The sequence below is a fragment of the Antennarius striatus genome, chromosome 1, assembly GCF_040054535.1.
Source record: "Antennarius striatus isolate MH-2024 chromosome 1, ASM4005453v1, whole genome shotgun sequence".
In the NCBI taxonomy this organism is placed as follows: domain Eukaryota; kingdom Metazoa; phylum Chordata; class Actinopteri; order Lophiiformes; family Antennariidae; genus Antennarius; species Antennarius striatus.
In genome coordinates, this window is record NC_090776.1 from 9,503,667 (window position 1) to 9,524,912 (window position 21,246).

General features: G+C 39.2%; 1 protein-coding gene across 5 annotated transcripts in view; it reads right to left on the bottom strand.

The window, feature by feature from the left end:
• The window catches only part of tspan4a (tetraspanin 4a), a 154,297-nt gene that overhangs the window by 105,336 nt on the left and 27,715 nt on the right, over positions 1–21,246 (bottom strand). For 2 of the 5 annotated variants that reach the window (XM_068312579.1, XM_068312572.1), the window contains exon 2: positions 9,252–9,331. In XM_068312579.1, coding sequence (XP_068168680.1) covers positions 9,252–9,314 — 63 coding nt within the window. In that variant the 5' untranslated portion in view covers positions 9,315–9,331. Of the gene's footprint in view, positions 1–9,251; positions 9,588–10,117; positions 10,206–12,754; positions 12,863–21,246 lie in introns of those variants that run through there. The other 3 variants (XM_068312564.1, XM_068312586.1, XM_068312555.1) reach the window with 3 other exon arrangements.

A 21,246-nucleotide genomic window follows, 5' to 3' on the forward strand; every position in this document is an offset into this window, starting at 1 on the left:
TTCCCTCTGTTCCTTATGCAGTTTGTCTGTGTTCTCCTCTCTGTCCCAGCCTTACTCCATGTTATATACTGTATGCCTCACCACCCACCCCCCACCCCCATCCCTCCCTCCTGCAGTGTGAAAAAGCTGCATTTGTGCTAACAAGGTTAATTAAAAACTATCTGCAAAAGGGAAATCGTATTTTGGAGGCATATTTTTCAGCTATTTGGTTTCTGCTGAAGACAGTTAGTGTTCTCCATTACTGCATTTTTTATTTATTTTTTGCTGCCCAATATTATCATTTTATGATGATATAATTTCTGCTATATTTAGTTAATAATTAGCATTTGTCCTGGAGTGTAGAAATCCTCAGAAATCGGCAACGGTTCCTTGCCTTTCATTTCACAAGGAGTGACTGGTGATGGTGGGTTTACTTCATAGTCTTACTGGCAGTTCAAATTAACATTAGTATATCGAACTGTAGCTCTGAGAGAAGAGTCATTGGCCTCTACTCAGTTAGGCCCCGTCCACACAATGACGGATTTTTTTGAAAACCGCAACTTTTTAAAGACGTATCGAAAACAATTTGCGTCCACACGACAGCGTTTTCAAAAAAATCTCCGTCCACTCGTAAACGCAGCAGTGCGTTTTTCGAAGACAGCTATAAGCATGCCAAACCATGGGGTGGCAGTATTGAGTCAAATTGTATCCAATAGGAATCCTCTGTGTTTTGTTGTCACATAAATATGTCACATAAATATGACATCACAGCGGTTTTCGTCGCAGGCAAGACGTCAGCGTTTTTAAAAAGTTGCAGGTATACCGTCCACACGACAACGCAGATCCAGCGTTTTTTTTAAAAATCCACCTCGGCCAGCATTTTTAAAAAGATGCGTTTTCGTTCCGGATATCTGCGTTGTCGTGTGGACAGAAGGCGTAAACGCAACAGAAAAGCTGCTATTTCAAAAAGTTCCGGCATCGTGTGGACAGGGCCTAAAAGGTATGTCAGCACAAATACACTTAGCAACTAGTAAATATCTTGCTATTCATACTGGCCTCAGATAAAGACTTGTTTCCATGACAATCAACACGTTTGGACAGTTTCTAATGTGCTGGAAGCATGAAATTGAATTCAGACTCATAATGACTTTGGTCCACTTTCTCTGTTGGGCAAAAAAGAAGTGGAGGCTACACAACACATGTTTAGCAATAACAACTACAATAGTGCTGTGCAGCAGCCGCAGGGTTGGATTAACACCAGTTCTTATCACCAAAAGATTCTTAAATTAAAAGTAAACAGCATTTAAACATAAATCAGCAAAACCATAATAAAATTTTAACCACTTAAAGTGTTTCTAAAACAATATTGGCAATTGATATAAATAGAATTAGAATATAAATATACAACAGAATTTAGAATATAAATAGAATTAGATTTAGAAGAATTGTCTGCTCTGTGAACCCATGGACTTTTTTATTGCCAAAAAATAAAACAAATCTTGACATTTAGCAAATGTGTCCACAGTGCTCATGTTTTCTCAAAATGTCCTCAGAACTGCAACCTCCACACCAGCAGGGGGTGCTATGGGCGTACAAGAACACAAACCAAACATCTTCTGCAATTCACACCAAATGATTGTCTAGTGTGAATTTAAAAAGCATTAAAATAATTTAAGATGGCTCCTCCTGACAAGAGCTAGAAGCTCCTTCTCTGAACTCTTAACATGCCTGAGCTCAGTTACTCTACTCATGCATGCTCATTGTAGTCACTTGATGCTGAAGTGAGTCGAGTCGTGGGATCACCTTTATCTCTGATCAGACACACAGCAGCTTTGAATTTTGGCCTGTACTGCAGAGACTGCTTTTCAGACATTATTGTTTGTGACATTAGTGGTTTAACTTATTTTGGCCACAGATACATGCAGGTGAGGTCAGCTTCTTCTGCAGGGTAGCTGTCCTCACAGGGGGTGAGGTGATCCATTTACATCACTGCTTCTTCCCATTAACAGTACAGATTTGCTTGGACTGTATCGGTTTTGTGAAGTAAGGTATATATAATCAATGCCTTTTGCAACTTGTGTACGTATTAAAACGGCCTTTAAATATTTTAGTTTTGATTATAGATTGACACCTAGTTACAGAAGAGTTGTTAAAGTTCTGATGAAAATATGCAAAGGAAGTAAAGCTGCAGAATTCCTTCCCAAGGAGATTAGACACAGTCATTGGTCCCATTATGTTGGTTGTTCAATAGCATCAGACCAACAGCTTTGACCTCATTCTTAAAGACATTCACTCTATACCATCACAGTTTGATCTCTCACAGCTATCCTGACAGCAAATTATCCATGGCACAAACATGAGACCGTGGGCCCGTTTCCCAAAGTAGGTTTCGTGGAAAACCTGGGTAAGTTAAGGAGTAATTCTGGCCTGTTTCATGAAGCGAGGTAAACTGAACCTCTGGGTTTGTTTTATACTTCATTCTCAGCTGGTGCCATGTGTGCTTCTCCCCTGCTGGATTGCATCTACATAAAATAAGTTAATAGACCATCATTCAAGCCATTTGCCTGCGTAATTTTACCGTGATTGCAACAGACTATGTTTAAGCTTATGCACTGACTCGAGCAGCGATTTCATCTCACGCTATCTCCCTCTTTTTTGCAGCTGCAACACTGTTCTTCATTATTTTGAAAATGTCCTAAGAGTCTTCTCATGCATGAATTAAAATCTGTACTTCGACTGCCGTAAAGTGTTGTGTTGCACATCTCGTCCGTCATCATCATGAATCATCGAATCGGGGCTCCATTGATGATGGCTTTTTTTCGAGTTTTCGCGCCTCTTAACCTGCAGATCAACTTACTCTGGGATAACAAAGCTAACCCTGAAAAGTATTTGTGAAACCAGTCCCTGGTTTTCCAAGTTTAGGATGAGTCAACCTAGAACCAGTAGTTAATCTCAGGGTTTGTTAACCCTGCCTTCATGAAACGTGCCCAGGTTGTCAGAGTAAACCCTTCAGGCTGTTCAGGCTCTTTACTATCCAAAAGCATGACCGAAAGCCAAATTTGTGATGCTTAACATAGATCTAAAGGATGCACAGTATTGGGGCTTTTGTTCCTACATCGGTCTTTAGGTCGATTGCTGATGATATCACCAACAGTTACATATACCACCACCACCAACATATGTCATCAACACCAATGCTGACAGTAAATAAACATTAAAAAATAGAACAAAATCAGACCTTAACATCTTGTTTTGCCAGCGATATTAACATAATTCATCCTGAACTCTTCTCTTACAATCTCGTTACCCTCCACCGATACACATGATTTACAGTTTACTTCATCACCACCAGAGAGCCATCACACGAGGAGGAAAACAAATTTTTAATTCCATCCAGTTTGAGGTAAATAAAGCAATACAATTCACAAACACCAGCCCTTTGAGTTTCAAGTATTAATCATCAAGTTATGACCAAGTCCCAACTCAGTATGTAAAGCAGCTAAAAGGCAGGGGTTCTGAAAGTTTCATCAGTTCCATTCATATATTCACCTTGTTGAAGACAAAATAATCATGATTATCATGATGTTCAGTCTTTTTTCACATTCTTAATTCAGGAAGTTTTGTGTGCACTAATGCAAATCTCCACAGCACCCCAAACAATCACACTGGTTTCCAACACTAAAAAAAATGAAAGTACCTCCTAGTAAAATGTACAATTGAACACTATCATTTGAAGAGCAACAGTACTTTTCTATTCCCAAGTTCACAGTATGGAATTTTCAAACAATAATTAAATGTAGAACTTATTAAACCAAAAAACTAAAGTTAGACACAAAAAAAATTCCCTGTGAATGGAGATTAACTTACATCAGTTTACCAACCATCCCTTAAGACCAGAACATCAACTTTCCTCCTTTGGTATTATAACTACAAGAAGGCATAGGTATCACCACCCGATAAATATATCAAACAATTTCCTAAACTTTAACGATAGGCTGAATTAGCACTATCAAAAGGAATATTTTCTCCAAGTTTTAAAATCTGTTATGTCAACCTTTTATCCTACATCCCATTTTGTGTTTCAGCATCAAGATATATTTATATGACAGGACAAGACTTTCCATCTGCTTTAAATACAACATGAATTTACATTCCATGTAAATCAACTGATGATCTAGTTGTCAGGCACAGTGTGACAAAATGGGCTTGGTTCAGAAAACACTTTGGACTTTGTGATTTTTGCTTTTAGGTTTCATTCTATCTAACAATCTTTTCCATCAATTTTTTTTCAAGACCGGTGCGGTGTGTCTAAGATCTATTTATTGATAACAGCTTTCCATCATTTGAACAACTCTCTGAGACATTTATCCGATCAAATTCACACTTTAACAGATTCTTGCATGTCAGAGATTTTCTCCACTCTCAGATTCAATAATGTTTCCTCGTCTGACTCCACGCAAGTGGTAAAATATCATCTTTTCACCTCTCCATAGATGCTGCTCAGCCTACTCACAATGCTCATTGTGTTGATTGCTGTCAGTATGCAGTTCCTAAACGTTATTATATAATTAATCTCCCTTTTCATTAGGTCAACTATTTAGTCTTTTAGTTTTCATTTTTCACTTTTTCTTTTCCTTCCTAAGGCAAACCATAATTTTTTCATTTTTCATATTTCAGACATTAATTATCTTTGATATCTAAAAATATGTCATGTAGAGGAGAGTTTTGGGATGAAAGTTGTTGGGGACAAAGCTATGTCTTAAATCTTGTATTTTTTTTAATTAAATTAATGTGTAATATGTTAATTATTTTATGTGGGATTTTATCTCTGCCAATTGTTCTCGTGCAAAGACATTCAAGTCTCCTTAGCTATCCAGTGTACATTAAATCCATGGGTCACAGACTCATTCAAGAGACATAAATGTCTCACACAAGATACTGTATATAGACAAGATCTCTCATTGAGAAATCAAAAATGCCAAGAGGTGAGGTCAGTGGGCACAAACATGTCAAGTCTGCGCAGTTCCAGAGTGCTTCGATCTGACGCTAGAGTCTTTGTCAAACGAGGTGAGGATATTTTCTTATTGCAATCTGTTTTGTTGTTTGGTTTATTTCAGTTTTGGCACTCTGACTGTGCTGATAAAGCCCTTGGTACAACCTGTCATGGCAACAGCCCAAACAATGTAGATGCTGATATAGAATTTCCAACTTAATATTACCTCTTTGAGCTGTTCAGCCAACATGGGAAAAATAAATTTAAAAAAAAAACAATATTCTCTGATAAATCGAGTCAAAGTCTAAAATTAAATTAAATATTAAAGATAAAAATAATTATCATAGTTTCACACTTTTGAAGTCTTTACATTTTTACTTTTTGTCTTAAATGTGCATGTTGATGTGTGATAGTATGGACCACCACAACTGCTGTTTTACGTACAGTGTAAAACTTGGCTGAATGTCAAAGTTCAGCTTCGGTTTGGTGGAGTACCAGCGGCAAAAGCAGCAAGAAGAACGACAGTAGACTGCTGATATCGCACCATTTCCAAGTAATATTTTATTGCCTTATATCAGCATCATTTCAATCTCCTGCGGTGTAGAACAAGTGTATCAGCACTTCTAATGGAGATGATGACACTTCTCATTGCTACTCATGTATTTTCTTTCCAACAGAACATTATAAAAACAACACAGGCTAAGCAGGAGATGTATCTAGGAACTCCTGCCTCACTTATTATCTCTATGTCTCCTGGAAAACATATAAATTATTTTTGTTGAGACAAGCTGATGAACTGACAGGGCAACGCTGAGCCTGTCTTGTTTGAAAGTCAGTCTGACTCACCCAGCAGTCTCTCCTTCCCTCTCTCTCTCTCTCCCTGAACACAACATACATTTTTATTGAGATGAGATGAAAGACAAGTTGCTATTTTCTTAAATGTGATTATATGTCAGTGTTCTAAATCAATGCATATGTTTATTAACAAGGATTAAAATGTAATTAAGAGGATTCTTCATTTATTACTATGATATCCATGCTTACTATTAGATAAAATATTTTGTTGATAGTTATAAATATATCTTTAATTAAATGTTCTTGAATAGCTTGATAATTAATTAAGAAGATGTTGTAATCACCTCAAAGTATTTTGACTTTTTATAGAACAGCATAGTGTGTAGTGAGTAGCACATTTGCATGCTCCCTCTGTGTGCCCCGCTTCACATGCAGTGCAGCTGAACTGGTGTCTTATAACTGTCTGCATGTGTCAGTGTGAGTGGTTGTCTTCCTTTGTGGCCCAGTGATGAACTGATGACTTGTCTAGGGTGTACCCAATGTCAGCTAAGATAGGCTCCAGACCCCTCCGTGACTCTGCACAGGATAAGCAGCTACAGAGGATGGATTGAAGTGTCAGGTCACTGTCAAGTTGAGTCTTCAATCAATGTTGGTTAGTGTCGGTCTGACGCAAATGCAATCACGTAAACCAACAAAGTAAATGGAAGAACAGGCTAGGCTAGAGACAAACGGGATCATTTTTGGTTGCATTTTGGTGAAAATGTGCATTTAATACAGACAGATAGTAGAGAACTCAGTTTCTGCTGATGTTTTGAGATTTTACATTGGACATAATACATAGGATGTCCCTGCAATCCAAACTGACATGAACACAGCTCTGAAACTAATCGGTATATTTTTGTTTAAATCTTATGGGCAATTCTTAGTTTGTACTCAAGGTGTATGTATAGTCTTCTTTTGTCTGTCACACCTTCTTCTCACGTGGCATCTGCAGTCATATTTTTCTTTGACTTGCACAACAAAATGGACTGGTTGCAGAACACATTATGACTTGTCACAGCAGGAAAAGCACTCTGTGGACTTAATAACAGCAATGATGGCTCAGTTCCATAAAACGTCCCAGTAACTGTGACAATGACACTACACAATAACCTCTTAGCTGAATGCAGCACATTGTCAACACATCCAGGAATTTCACAGATTTTCTTCCTTCCTCTCTCTCCCTCCCTCCCTCTTCCTCTCTCTCTCTTTCTCTCTCTCTCTCTCTCTCCCTCTCTCTCTCTCCCTCCCTCTCTCTCTCTCTCTCTCTCTCTCTCTCTCTCTCTCTGAGAGATGTGCACAGTTTGTGTCTTTATAAAATCATTGTGAATACATTTCTGCATATCATACATTTATTGCCCTTGGCACACAGATTTATTATTTTTTTAGGCATTTTTAAGTAGCTTTTGCAGTTTATATTACATACCATGTTCTGTTTGTTATTTCGTTTTTTGTCACAAATAAAGAGATTTTCTTTCTCGTAAATTTTATATTGTTGGTGCTAAATGTTCATTGCTATGGTATAGTATTTATCTTTACTTCTGCACATCAAACAGCATCTTATAGTTGACAGTCAGGTTGGATGATGTTGACTGATCTTTATACTTTCTTAGATATGTTTCTTTCATTTCAGCCAAAGATGCTATTACACACACTAGAAAGAACAAAACCATCAGCTTTAAATGTTGTTTTCTGTTGCTGCCTTCTCAGATATTCCTAACTTCTTGCTCAACAAAGAACTGCAGTAAACATAACAATCCAAGTCAAGCAAGTAAACACACACACTCAGACATCTCTTCATCTAAAGCATTTATTTAATACACAGTAGCGAGAAGGTGATATTCTGTGTGAGACCCACTGTCAGACTGTCAATATTATATTATTAGTATTATTATTATTATTATTATTAGTATTATTATTATTATTAGTAGTAGTAGTAGTAGTAGTAGTAGTAGTAGTAGTAGTAGTAGTATTGCAGTGCTGTGTTTGGCCTCCTGGGGCAACAGTATGTTCAATGGTTCTGTGGAGGACACCATCTATTAGATAAGTAAAGACGAAGTTCAACACCATCTTTGATTTTTCTCCTTTATGCACTTAAGACTAACATTTACATTAATTTCTAATATTGATTTTCAGACAAGTTAATCGAGAATTCGGCTTTGATATATGTGTGTGTGTGTGTGCGTGCGTGCGTGCGTGCGTGTGTGTGTGTGTGTGTCTGTGTGTGTGTGATTGTCTAGGGACTAAATAACTTGTTATTTTTTACAGTATCACACTGGGGGTTGACGTCAGCCATCAGCTGCTACAAAGACTCAAATTTTTTCAAAGACAGGCTTCATATTGTTAGAGCTCCTCTGTCCTTACATGGAGGATCACACAATTGACTTCTCAGGAGAAGAAGGCTCATTGTGGCCATGTAGTCTTTATCCTCAGCAGCACTACTACTACTACTACTACTACACACACCCACACACACACACACACATACACACACACACACACACACACACACACTGTTTGTTAATAATGCTCCAACCGTTCTCTGACAGCGGTTTATGGCTGACAGAAGATGTGGAGGTGAAGGGGTCACTCGTTCCCCCAGGAGAATTGCATCTTGGCAGCCAGATTACATTTCACAGTTCAAGGCTTCATTCCATTACCAATCAGACCATAGGTATGAAAAATCAAAGTGATCCCAGTTACGTAACCTCAGAGGCCAGAATATCTTCAAAAGTCTCTGACTAGTTACAACACACTGCACGAGAGGAGTAAAAACACAGAAGAGGCTGAGATCAGATATAAAACTGTGAAGGACAACTGTGGACACAACAGCCTTCTCACTACAAATGAGAGTGATCTATAGTGAGAACATTTGTCAGATTGATAGAGGCAAGGAAGTGACGAACCGCCGACATCCCCACAGCAAACAGATATGATCGGTCAGATAGTGCGTTGACAGCAGATGCTTTGACTGAGGAGTGTTGTTGTGTAGGGATGTGGTAGCAGAAGAATTACAGCACAGGGGTTGCAATGTGATTAACTAGTGAGCACATAATACAAGCTCTAAATATGCCAAAGCGTAACCCAGCAAACAATGCAGTGTACACCCACACTTAAAGTAACGGTACTGGATAAGCAGCAGAAAAAGCTTAACTCACCCACACAGTGGGCTTTGTACTCATAATCTAAATGCATGATCTGTCTCTCACACTCCTGTCTCCCTACTATCACACCGTTCTTGTTGCACACACAAACATGACGGAGATCCATCTAAATCAAGTTTATGGCAATGGAGACAAAAAGAAATGTAAAAGTCAACAAATCTTTCTGCTAAATAGACAAGATGCCCACATTGTACACATACAAACACACATACAAACACACACACACACACACACACACACACACACACACTCAGAGGACAAACTGAAGATACAACACTCACCCAGAAAAGAAGGTTGAAGAAGACCATTCCGTATCGCAGGGCCATCATGCAACCCTCAGCCATCCTGCAGCGCCGCAGTTCTAGAAGAAATATGAAGGAGAGGTCCAGGTAAAACACCACATACTTCTTCCCCTGGGCATGGCGCCCCTTGGATGTTTGCGGACCCTTTGTTGTGTGGAAGCCGAACGCAAACGGTGGCCGCTTATACTCAAACTCCCCGCTGAATCGGTGAAACCCAGAAGTAAAAGGCGGCGATTCAGGTTTGCTGTCCAGAGATGGACTGCGTCGGTAAGGAGTCTCATCTGTGCTTGAGCGTCTCATTATGGGAGCTAAATGAGCTTTAAAGAGTCTTTGATAGTCACTCAGTCTGAGCAAAGTCCACAGTGAGGGACCAGAAGTTATTCCAATGAGGGCAGAGAGAAAAAGATTTCACAGATTTCACCCTAGCTCCAGTTAAGCGTCAGACAATTATGAACCTTTTCAAATCCTGGAGTGGCTGATGTAATTATACTATGTGTGATCACACTTGATCTGACTTAATCTGTGGAAGATAATATGCAGCCATTCACTTGACTGAAGTTCCTGTCTTTAATCCTACAGTGCCACTACACTACAGCAGACTTTGCATAATCCTGTCCCAACACCTGTGTAACTCTGTATATTTAGAACACAATCCCAGCAGACACGCAAACACATCTGCACATTCCTGTTTCCATCTTGGTAATCGCTCAAACGCAGGTGTCATGCTCTGATAGATAAGCTGGTTTGCAATTTCATCTCCTAACAGTTCAATCAGGAAAATGACTGTGGGGCTTCAACTCAACCTCTGCAGCTGCTTTTGGCAAAATGAACCAGAAACGTCCTACCTGGTCTCACGAGAAAAAATTCCTGTGCAGGTGCTTTTGGATGAGAGGTAATGGCAGCCCCGCTGCAGCCTATCAACTTCTTTGACTCACAAAGGGATCTGCATCTGCTGTGAATGAAACACTACGCTGTGATCGAAGTCATTGCAGAGGGTTCTGACTGTGGTTGTGATTGTCGATGTGCTTTTGCTGACATGCGGAAAAAAAAAATTTAAAAAACAAAGAAAGAAAGAAAAAACTAACAAGATGAGGAGGAAGGGTGGCGTTACGGGTGTGAGAAGACGGGTTGAAAGGATGACTTGAAAGGAGTCGTGAAAGGATGAATAATGTATGTGAGTGGACCACGGCTTCCCTTCTTCAATCAGTATCCTTTTTAAATCCCTGCCTTGATTTCTTTTGCCTCCACTCTAACTTGTCTCTTTGTCTCTGAAAAGTGTCCTGGGGTTGTTCTACTACTCGCCACAGACTGCTCTTAACACATCTAGTACTCTGCCCTACTCAACTCCCTCTTATTCCCCTCCTGCACCTCACTCCGAGCCCCTCACTGAGCTCCCGTTTCAGTGCTGACGGTGGTTAATTAATTTCCAGACTCTCATCAGTGAAGCAAAGTGTGTGGCGTCTCCTCCTCTTGTCTCTCTTTCCGCCGCTACAGCATTTCTTTCCTCTTGTCTACGTGGGCAAGGAGATCAAGGTGTCCACAAGGGTCATTGCCAATCAACAAGATAGATGGAGCAAGAAGGAGAGAAAAAGAGAAAGACCGCAACAGAAAAACTGCAGTGTTTGAGCGGTAGTCCGGTCTTGCCTCCTGAAGCTCCCTCTCTCTCTTTCTCACAAGCTCCTGTTCTTTCCTCCTCCCCTTTTCTTTACTGCCTTCTCTCACAAGCTCAGATGCTCTCCCCTCAGCACGCACAATCACCAACACCCCATCCCTCCACAGTCACTGTCCTCAAAACACGACAGCGCCAAAGACTGGAACAGTCATTCATATTCTGGCCACACCCTACAGGGGAGCTCAACCAATCCCTGTCTGCGAGCTCAATCCTCCCTTGAGTGAACGCCAATCATACCCTACCATCTACCAGATAACACGCGCGTGCACACACACACACACACGCACGCACGCACGCACACACACACACACACACACACACAATGAACTCACACAGATGCACACATAAAACCTGGTGTATTGTTAACATACCAGTGATGAGACGACTGCTGCACCGATCTCCTCCACCTCCTCCTCCTCATCCTCCACCTCCTCCTCCCCCTCAACCTCCTCTCCCCTCTGCTGTCTGCCTGGAACTTATTTCTTATGCAGACGCTGTTCTTGCGGCCAAACCAGGCTGTTCTCTGTATGCTTGGCTTCATTTATGTTCCCCTCTGCTTGTCTCCCTCCAGACCCAGACTTGGGTCTTACGGTATCTGTGTAGCCACACTTAGCACAGATTTCCACACTAAAACAACTCACCCAAAGTGTGCCTCTGCACAATGTGCACACTGCTGCTGACAGACACACAAAATAAGTGCATGCTCACCACTAGCTCATAGCCATATGGTTCCACCGGGACATTTCAAAGCTGCAAGCGTATTGACTTCGTTCATGGCTGAATCAACTATTTAATGGATTTCTGGTTTGTCTCCTGTGGAGGTAGTAGCTGAGGATAGTGAAGGTGACTTACTATCTGACTTTAATGTAAAGGGCACGCTGAAATGCTGGACAAATATTGTTCTTTCCTGAAACATTATTAGGCATGAGGTCACCTCAGAGGGATGAGATAGATTTTGTATTTTATTTCTGTAAAGGATCTTTAGCCAAAGAATTGCAATCTGATAAGGAATGAGAAGTGGATGTCAGCATAGATGCGGCAGGACAGTCCTCTTGAAATTATGAGCTAATGTCCCAAGGTCATGTAAGCTGATGTACTACCTGAGATGAGCATAAATTTATATCTCAGGCTCTGTTTACACCATAATGGCAACACTGAAAAAAGAAAAATGTTCCTCTGTATCTTAGAAAAGTAGGTATGGGGTGGTTTTTTTTTGTTTGTTTGTTTGGTCGTTGTTGTTTCTTTAATAATCCCTTTAAACACAGATCTGCACTTTGAAATGACTACAGTGTGCGTGCCCAGACTGCAGCTGGCAGTATACCCACCACAGAATAAGATCACAGTAACGGTGCAGTGAATCTCCATTGAAAGAGCATACATAGAATCAGCAGAATCTGCAGTACAAACAAAACCAGACGGTCCAGTGTTGTTTATTTGTTGTTGTTCTGTCTGTATTTGGGCGTTAGGCTTTAACCGTGATAGACAAATATGATGCAAGGCTGTGTCATCATAATTTTCAGAAATGCTTCATTTTGTCCCTTTAAACAACGATGATACAGTGGTATTTTCAAAATTCGACTTTCAAAAGTTTGACTTTGTGAGCAAAAAAAAAAAACAGTTCACCATTACACTGTCAATATGTTAACAGTCTTGTGGTTATAATATAGAACTCTTGTAGTTTTAACAAGCGGCACAGGGCAGAATAGTGATGCCTTAAAAAAAAATTAAAGTTAAATTGTTGTCTGCTTTGACAAATTTCTTCTTGCTGACGATGACTTACCAAGGAAGTAATGGAAGTTATAAGACTGACCTGTGAAGTTTGTCATTCCCTGCAGTTATTAATGTTAGCTGGGTGTTCCCTGAAGATTTCACAAATGTGCTTTAGCCCAGAACACTTAATGCATTTCAGCACAGGTCAATCATTTACAACCTGTAACCAACGAGAGAAACAAACTGTCAAATGAAACACCATTCAAATATTAAACCTGACTAGTGCAGCTGGTACAGCTTTAGTATTTATTGTCATACCTTCACACACATTTTGGAAATGGATTGGAAATGGTTTATTCGATTAAGACTTAAGGTCCCGCCCAACAGACCACAATGACAGTATTAAAAATTTGGTTGTACGATGACTTTAAAGACATTCTATTCTATTCTATTCTATTCTATTCTATTCTATTCTATTCTATTCTATTCTATTCTATTCTATTCTATTCTATTCTATTCTAGTCCTTGGATGCAACTGTCTTAATATTTTTGCCTGTGACATGCTCAGATCATTTTAAGTGACTGACTAGATTATCAGTGGCATCTATTACATAGCCTGTCTGTGTCATCAAAACTGTTTGTAACACTTTTTCTAAGTAAGCAACCAGTAAAAAGGGATTCTCACTGAATTAAAGCGTCACCAAAGTTCATCATTTATGTTCAACGTCACTTAAGTGCTGCTTTTCCCCAGCAATCCATAAGCCTCTACAGTGTCTACACAGACTTCACTGGGGACCGAGCCCCAGTTTGACAATTACTGCCTTAACCTAACACATCCACCACCACACAAACAGAAGACTATCCCTGATTCTTACACAGATACACATACCCACAAACCAGCACACAAACTAAATCAGTGTGCAGTTGCACCCCGGGGTAGTGGCAGCTTTGAAGTCTTCAGCGTGAACAAAAGCACAGATGGGGAAAAAAGGCTTTGACAACGGCGAGGAAACATGATGCACAACATGATGAAATTCTTCTCTAGTAAAACTGAAGACTCAAAAATAAGGACACACGTTTCATCCTTTTACGAATCACCCTGTTGCGAGAAAGGACACAACTGGACTGGCATGCTCAGTGAGACACAGAGAGTGACTGTTCTTCATGCAGCCATCAAGGGAAGGAGTCCGCCTAGCTTCCCCATTTAAAGCCCTGAACATCTCTATTAAAGGACAAAGCAGGCTCCAAGGATAACTGCAGTGAACACATAGCAGCATTGTGAGCCTGGAAAATGTTTGATTCTCCTCAAGATACAAATTATTTAGAGCTGTTGGCCTAGCAGAGCTTTATCTTATGCAAATACAAAAAAATTCTTCAAGATCTTTAACATTTTCAGACTTCATCTCTCTCTGTTCAGTAACACTATTACGAAGTTAGAAATGCATCTTTAAATCATGATTTAAAGATGCATCCATCATAAGAGCTCATTTCAATAACGCCTGGAAGTACACAGAAGGCAAGACCTTGACAACACTTGGTCATGTTTACTAAAATATTTCAATTATCATGTTATCTTTTTCCTCCTAACAATTCCATGATTTCATTTTTTCTCGACTGTATCACTCAAAGAAGCTTGAATTCACTCATGTTCTGACACATATCACCTTTACAAGTTCTCCAGTTGGTAATTCAACATTATTGCTTACAGTTTTTCCCAGTCGCTAACAAGCGTTTGTCCAAACAGCAGTCACATTTTCAAAACTCTAAACACAATGAGCACAGCATCGGTCTTTTGTGGCCATACCATTCACACATTTCATGTTGCTTTCACACAATATGCAGTCAATGAACATATTTCCACAATGCTTTCATTTTCTTAACAGACAAACTATACCTCCCAACAAAATTATGGATTATATTTTTATTATTTAAGAATGTTAACACACAACATCCCACGATAGCAACAACAATATTCTGAACCTTACATACGGTATAAAAACCTTTGCTTCTGCAACGATATCACTTCAAAAACAATATATCACAGCTGATAAACAAACAATTGAATTTCTTTTTAATGTTTAATATTTTTTTTATTTTATATACTCAATTAATCCTGAAAGTGAAATTAGTGGCACACTCTAGAGTTAGTAATTCATACATGCATATATTAGTGTGTACAGGCCCTGAACACACACTCACACACACAGGGGTCCTGTACACATGCAGGGGGGGTCGGGTGGCTAGCAGCTTCTTTATGGTGCGCCCAAATGAGCAACTTGTAAGGGTGACGGCGCCTTGCTCAAGGGTGCATCGGCAGTACTCCAGAGTGTGAGCTGACACCTCCCACTGTCAGCTCACACTCTGGGTATTTTTGGGTGGGAGGGGGAATCGAACCACCACTCTTGGAACATTGGACGACCCGCTCTACCACTGAGTCACTGCCCCCCCATTGACACACAGCTGATCATTACCAAGGGTGGATCCGGCATACCAAGAGGTTCTATCCCAGGGGCATCGCCTCGGATGATATCAGAGATCGTAGAGATCAGAGACAGTAATTTTGTGTTTCTTTACGTAAGCTCCCCCCACACACACATTTTTCCGGGCTTTTTGCTGTTGTTGTTTTTTTTTTTGTTCAGAATGCTCTTGTGTGTTTCATGGCTATTTTGTTCACTGTAAGCTTTTTCTTTTCTATCATAATGTAAACAGTATTTTTGCTGTACCTCCTGTAATAAACTGTAAAGGGAAAAAACTGATTTGCTCTTTCCTGGAATGCTTTTGAATGTGAACATTGCATGTGGACATAAAATTCCCAACCAAGACATTTTGTGTACATTTTGCAGGCAAATACCAGTAAAACTGAAACATAAAAGTCTATGCAATTTTTCAAATGTCAGTGACACACAGTATTTTGAAACCTGGTGTACTGTGATTGACTGCATGTACCTTATGAAGTGAAAACAAGCATTATTGTTTGATGCAGTAATTTCATTTTGAGTCGAATATCCAGTGTTTTGGTAAAGTGTGTGTACAGACTAAGATGTATTCTATTTTGAAATGAATAGTTAGTGTTTATTTCACAAAATGTGTTTTTGAGAAGAAAATTAACCATTTTGGTTAATTGTGCTTTCTAGGTGTGAGTGTGATAAGAGTTTTGAAAATGTGACTGCTGTTTGGACAAACGCTTGTTAGCGACTGAAAAAAACTGTAAACTGTTGGAAAAAAAATAAGGAATACTGTATTCACACTGAAGATATCCATTATTCAAGCCTTCACATTTTACTTTAGTGCCAGTCTGCACAACAGTTACTGCTTTATTTCTGTCCATGAATAATGTATAGGCCAGAATATGACATCCTGACCAGTGCTTAATTATAAGGACAGAAGATTTTGCAAGGCTGAAATGCTATCGAGTAGTGCATGAAGAAGATGAGCTGACTGAAGGCAAATTTTCAGCCTGACAGAAAACATCAATGAATAATCAGAGCCATAACAATGAATGACAGCTCAGATGAGTAATAAACATGTTTTGCCCAAAACACGTTGACTCACAAGATGATTAAGATTTTCCGCACTGACAAAATAGAAAATTATGGACAATAAAACCAAAATAGTCCCATCAGAATCTGACAAACAAGAATTATAGCCTTGTGGTTGTATTCCTCAGTCTGCCACGCAGGTTGCAGTTCATATATGTGTCCCGGTGAGGCTTGGCCCAACTTACACGTCTAAGAGCTCACTATAAAATGCATGAATATTGATGAAGAGCTTCATCACACGGAGCAATGGTAGTCACCTGATGTACGTCAGCACGCCTTTGCTTCAAATATGCATGCTGCTGTTAAGACATTTAAAATTCTAAAACATGTACAATTAAAAAAAACAACAACACCTTTCTGCCATCCATTCATGTCCAGCCCATTGGTTCTCAAACTTTCTATGGCACATAAGGGGAAAAAGCAGGATTGTATTAAAATAAAGGTCAACGTGTTTAATAACACATTACGTAACATTGCACGCATGCACAAACACACACACACACACACACACACACACACACACACACACACACACACATACACACATACAAACACACACACTTAAATACACTCTACCCTTGATCATCACTATACTCTTAGATATGATCAATCCCTCTCTGATAATTGGCTACGTTTCACAGACTTTCAAAGTAGCTGTAATTAATCCCCTTCTTAAACAGCCAACACTTGACCCTGAGGTATCGGCCATTATCTAACCTTCCCTTTCTATTTAAAATCCTGCATGAAGGGGTAACATCCCAGACCTTCTACAAAATAACTTATTTGAAGTTTTTCCAGTCAGGTTTTTGAAAGTATTATAGTACACAGTCTTCACTGGTCAGAGCTACAAATAACCTTTTAAATTGCGTCAGACGAGGGATGTTTATCAATATTTGTATCATGTTCTAATAGAAAATTAGACAGGTTCATTGACATTAAATGGCATTACGGTGGTTACAGTCACATTTATCTGACAAACCGTAATTGGAACAAGTCAACAATAATCCACCCATTTACACAAAGTAAGCTATGGAGTTGCACAAGGATTAATATTGGGGCTGTTTTTTTCATTGTTTATGTGTTTTCTATAGGTGACATTATCCAAAACACTTGCTTATAATTTTCACTGCTATACAAAAGCTTTATTTATTCTTCAAGCTCAACACAGACAGAGTAGACGAACCAAACTGCAGGCCTGTCTTGAAGGTGTCATAATTTGGTTGACCTGACACTTCTTATTGCTCAATTCAGATAAAACTGAAATTATTGTCCTTTGCCCCATACATCTCAAAAATTACATTAGTGAATTTCATAGTAGATGTGGATGATATTACATTAACCTATAGTAATGTATATTACTGCAAGAAACCTGGGAGTGATGTTTGATCAGGATCTGTCCGTTGATTCTTAAGGCAAACTGCAAGATTTTTTTTTTTTCATTTACTTAGCATTACACAAATGGCACCCTTTGTGTTTTGAAATGATTAATTTGTACTTCCTGGGCTTGACTATTGTAATTGCGTATTATTATGGTTATTATGCTATTATTCAGCTGATACAAAACACTGCAGCTCCCATACTGACCTCAACAAGATAAAGAGACGGTATCTCTATGGTTTTTGCATCTCTGTATTGGTTTCCAGTGACATTATAATAAAGTATAGGGTTCTCCTGCTCACCTACAAACCATGAAGTTAGCAGGCGCCTTCATATCTGAAGGAATTTTTGTTTTAGTGCATTAACCCACTAGAATGCTGCCCTCACAAAATGCAGGTTGTTCTTTAGATTTCAAAATGTAATTAGGGAAGTAAAGATTTCAGCTATCAGGGCCTCTGGAACCACCACGTTGGGGTAAACACCTCTTTGTGTTCAAAACAAAGTGTGGCACAAGTTTGACTATGTTTGTTAAAGACTGACAACTGGAGGACTTTCCATAACACACCGAACCAACTTCTCCGTCCACCTCTACTCTCTCATACTTTGCCATGATTTAGTGCCCTGAGGGGATCTAAGCTGGGCTCCTCTGCCTTACAGTTTCCCTATATACCGGTATATCTGTATGTGTGTGTGTGTGTGTGTGTGTGTGTGTGTGTGTGTGTGTGTGTGTGTGTGTGTGTGTGTGTGTGTGTGTGTGTGTGTGTGTGTGTGTAAACGTGTGTATACACTGTGTATATATATATATATATATATATATATATATATATATATAATATGTATACAGTATATATACTGTATGTGTATGTACCGTATATATATATATTTTATATATATATATAATGTATGTATACTGTATACACATCTAATTAGTCTGTTTACTGAGCTTTCCCTAAAAGTGTACCGTAGAATAAATCTTTGCAATCTTTTCGCCGATTGTCTTTTTTGTTCATTAAAGGCATCAATGTTAAACTGACCATTTGTCAACTGGCTAAAACCCCATGTAAGAATCAACAATAACAATAAGGGTCAGGTTATTATCATTATTATATTAGAATCCTAAGTTATTAAATAGCTGTGCTGAATGAAGCTCACTTCACAACCCAAGGATAAGGAGCTTTTCTGCCTGGTGGTGTGGCAGCAGATCCCTCTCTATTGCATGGGAGCAGCAGAATAACTGGCTTTTAACATAGCATTTTATGTTGGTGCTATGTTTATAATCTAATGTCACAGTCACCACATAGTGGACCAAGAGAGTTGAACCTTATTCACTTCAATGCCTCTTGCTTATTTTACGCCATTCTAATTATCACGCATCTTGTCCATCCATCTATCCATCCAATTTTTTGTAGACGAGCTGCTGACAATCACAATAATACACTAGTTATCTGACTTGCAGTTCATAGGTCTGCTGGAGCCTATCTATAAGAGAAAAGGGGAAGACACTCCACATAAGATGCCAGCTCATTGCAGAACCCCATGAAAAACAAAAAAAGGACATACACTCACACATACAGACAATGTGTGGCCAATTCACCTATGCTGCATGTTTTTGGAGGTGGGAGGAAGCCAGAAAACCCAGAGAGAACCCATACACACATGGGGGGAACATATAAACTCTGTACAGAAAGAAATTGTACCCAGAACCTTCTTGCCTTTGCTCTGAGGCAACAGCGCTATGCACTCTGCCGCCCTGCATTTTATGTCTATCTTTATGTTGTTTAGTGTAGCTGTACAAATGCCCTAATATATATGTGTCGGGCCAAATATGGCCCGCCACTTCATTTTATGTGGTCCGCAAGAACATAAAAGGTCAGAGTGTCTAAAAATAAATGGGTCAAAAGTGTGCTTTGACCAAAAACTACATTTCCCACAATGCAGTAATTAAACCCATTTTAACTTTGCCAAAAACCTTTTGAACAAAGTTAATGTCCTAACTTGTGTTTGATGTGATTTTTCTTTATTCACTTCAATAGTTTGATCCTTGATTGATGGGAGTTCTGTGGGTTTCATAACCTGACAAATTAAAAGGACTTATTTTATAACAGAGCAACAAGCAAACATATTTTTCTGTGTAACTGTAATGTTTGTAACTTGAATAAATAATAGAGTTATTTAACATGGGTAACTAATTACATTTATGTTACATTACATTGAGTTACATTTAGTTACATTTATAAGTTACATCTGGCCCTTTGAGGACAGCCGCTCTACTGATGTAGCCCTTGGTGAAAATAAGTTTGACACTCCTGCCCTAATGTGTTCTCTGAGTGTGAGACCACAATCCTCACTAGTCAACTTCATCTTTGTGACTTCTGCACATGTAAGATTGAACAGCTTACAGTCTGCTCTCGCGCATTTGCGCATCAAAGCTTGCGACTTTACCTCATCGCAGACTTTTAGTAGACAGTCATGTGATACCGTACGCGCATTCTATTGGCTGACGGCATCCGGAAATGCGCTCGGTTCCGTGAGTCTCGGACTTCTGTGAGACACAAAAGTGCTTTAAATAGTCGATAAGAGTGTGGGAAAAGGTAATACAGATAGAAGGTGGTTTATTATCAGTATGGGGAGGGTCATAAACATTTACATTCCCATAAAAAATAATATAAATAGTTCGTAGCTCTATTACGGAATTCATTAATCAGGTGTTGTCCCTGGAATGCATTAACCACAAACAACAAGGGCACACTGTACTGCATAGTTGACGTGAAAAGTCAGGCTTCAGGGTAACATAGAATGACCATTTCTCCTTTTATTACTTATATATTTTATACATAATTTTATATTGTGCTTTGTAAGTCACAAGCAGATTTCACTGTATCTAATACAGTATAATCACATGTTAGTTTACCGCTAACCCCCTTTTTTTGGGATTATAATCATAAGATCTGGCACGAGCTGCAGAAGTGTGATGTATTTTACTTTTTACTGTGCAGCAACAGAGACCAAAAGAGCACAGGTTTAATAGTACCTGACATACCATGAGAATCCAAATACCATCAAATACCACTCAGGGGCACCCTCACGCCCTTAAAGAGCATCAACAGCATCCACTGTGAGGCAGCCAAGGTGGTGAGAACTGAGCTGTCTTCTGTTATCCTACAAACGTATGATTACATGTAATACTTCTGATTAAAACACTGAAAACCTCTTCTGTAATTGTGGCTTTTGTTTGTATGCCTGTGGTCGTGTTGTGAAAAGGTGTTATTTTTCTTGATCACCCAATAGGTTGTTCCATCTAAACCTTATTTTTCTTTTTTAAAAGAAAGCAGATGTTCACGTAAGAGAGACTCCAGATGCTGCAAGTTGTGTAAACATGTCACATAGAAGGGGGAAGTGGGATGACTACATGACAACAATTAGAGAGTTACGACTGCGTGATGGCCTGAACAAAGAGAAAAAGTCACCTTCCAATGGAGGTACACAGTCATTACAAGACTGTCTCTATGGGGTAATTAACATCAGGCAAATGAAAATACTTTCTTTTTTAGAGCAGTAGGAAAGAGTGAAGCCATTATCATCTTCTAACCATCTAAATTTTCAATTATGTTGTGCTAGCATACGCATGATCACTGAATTACATGGAGTACACAGTAGGTAAGTTAAGAGTGCACAA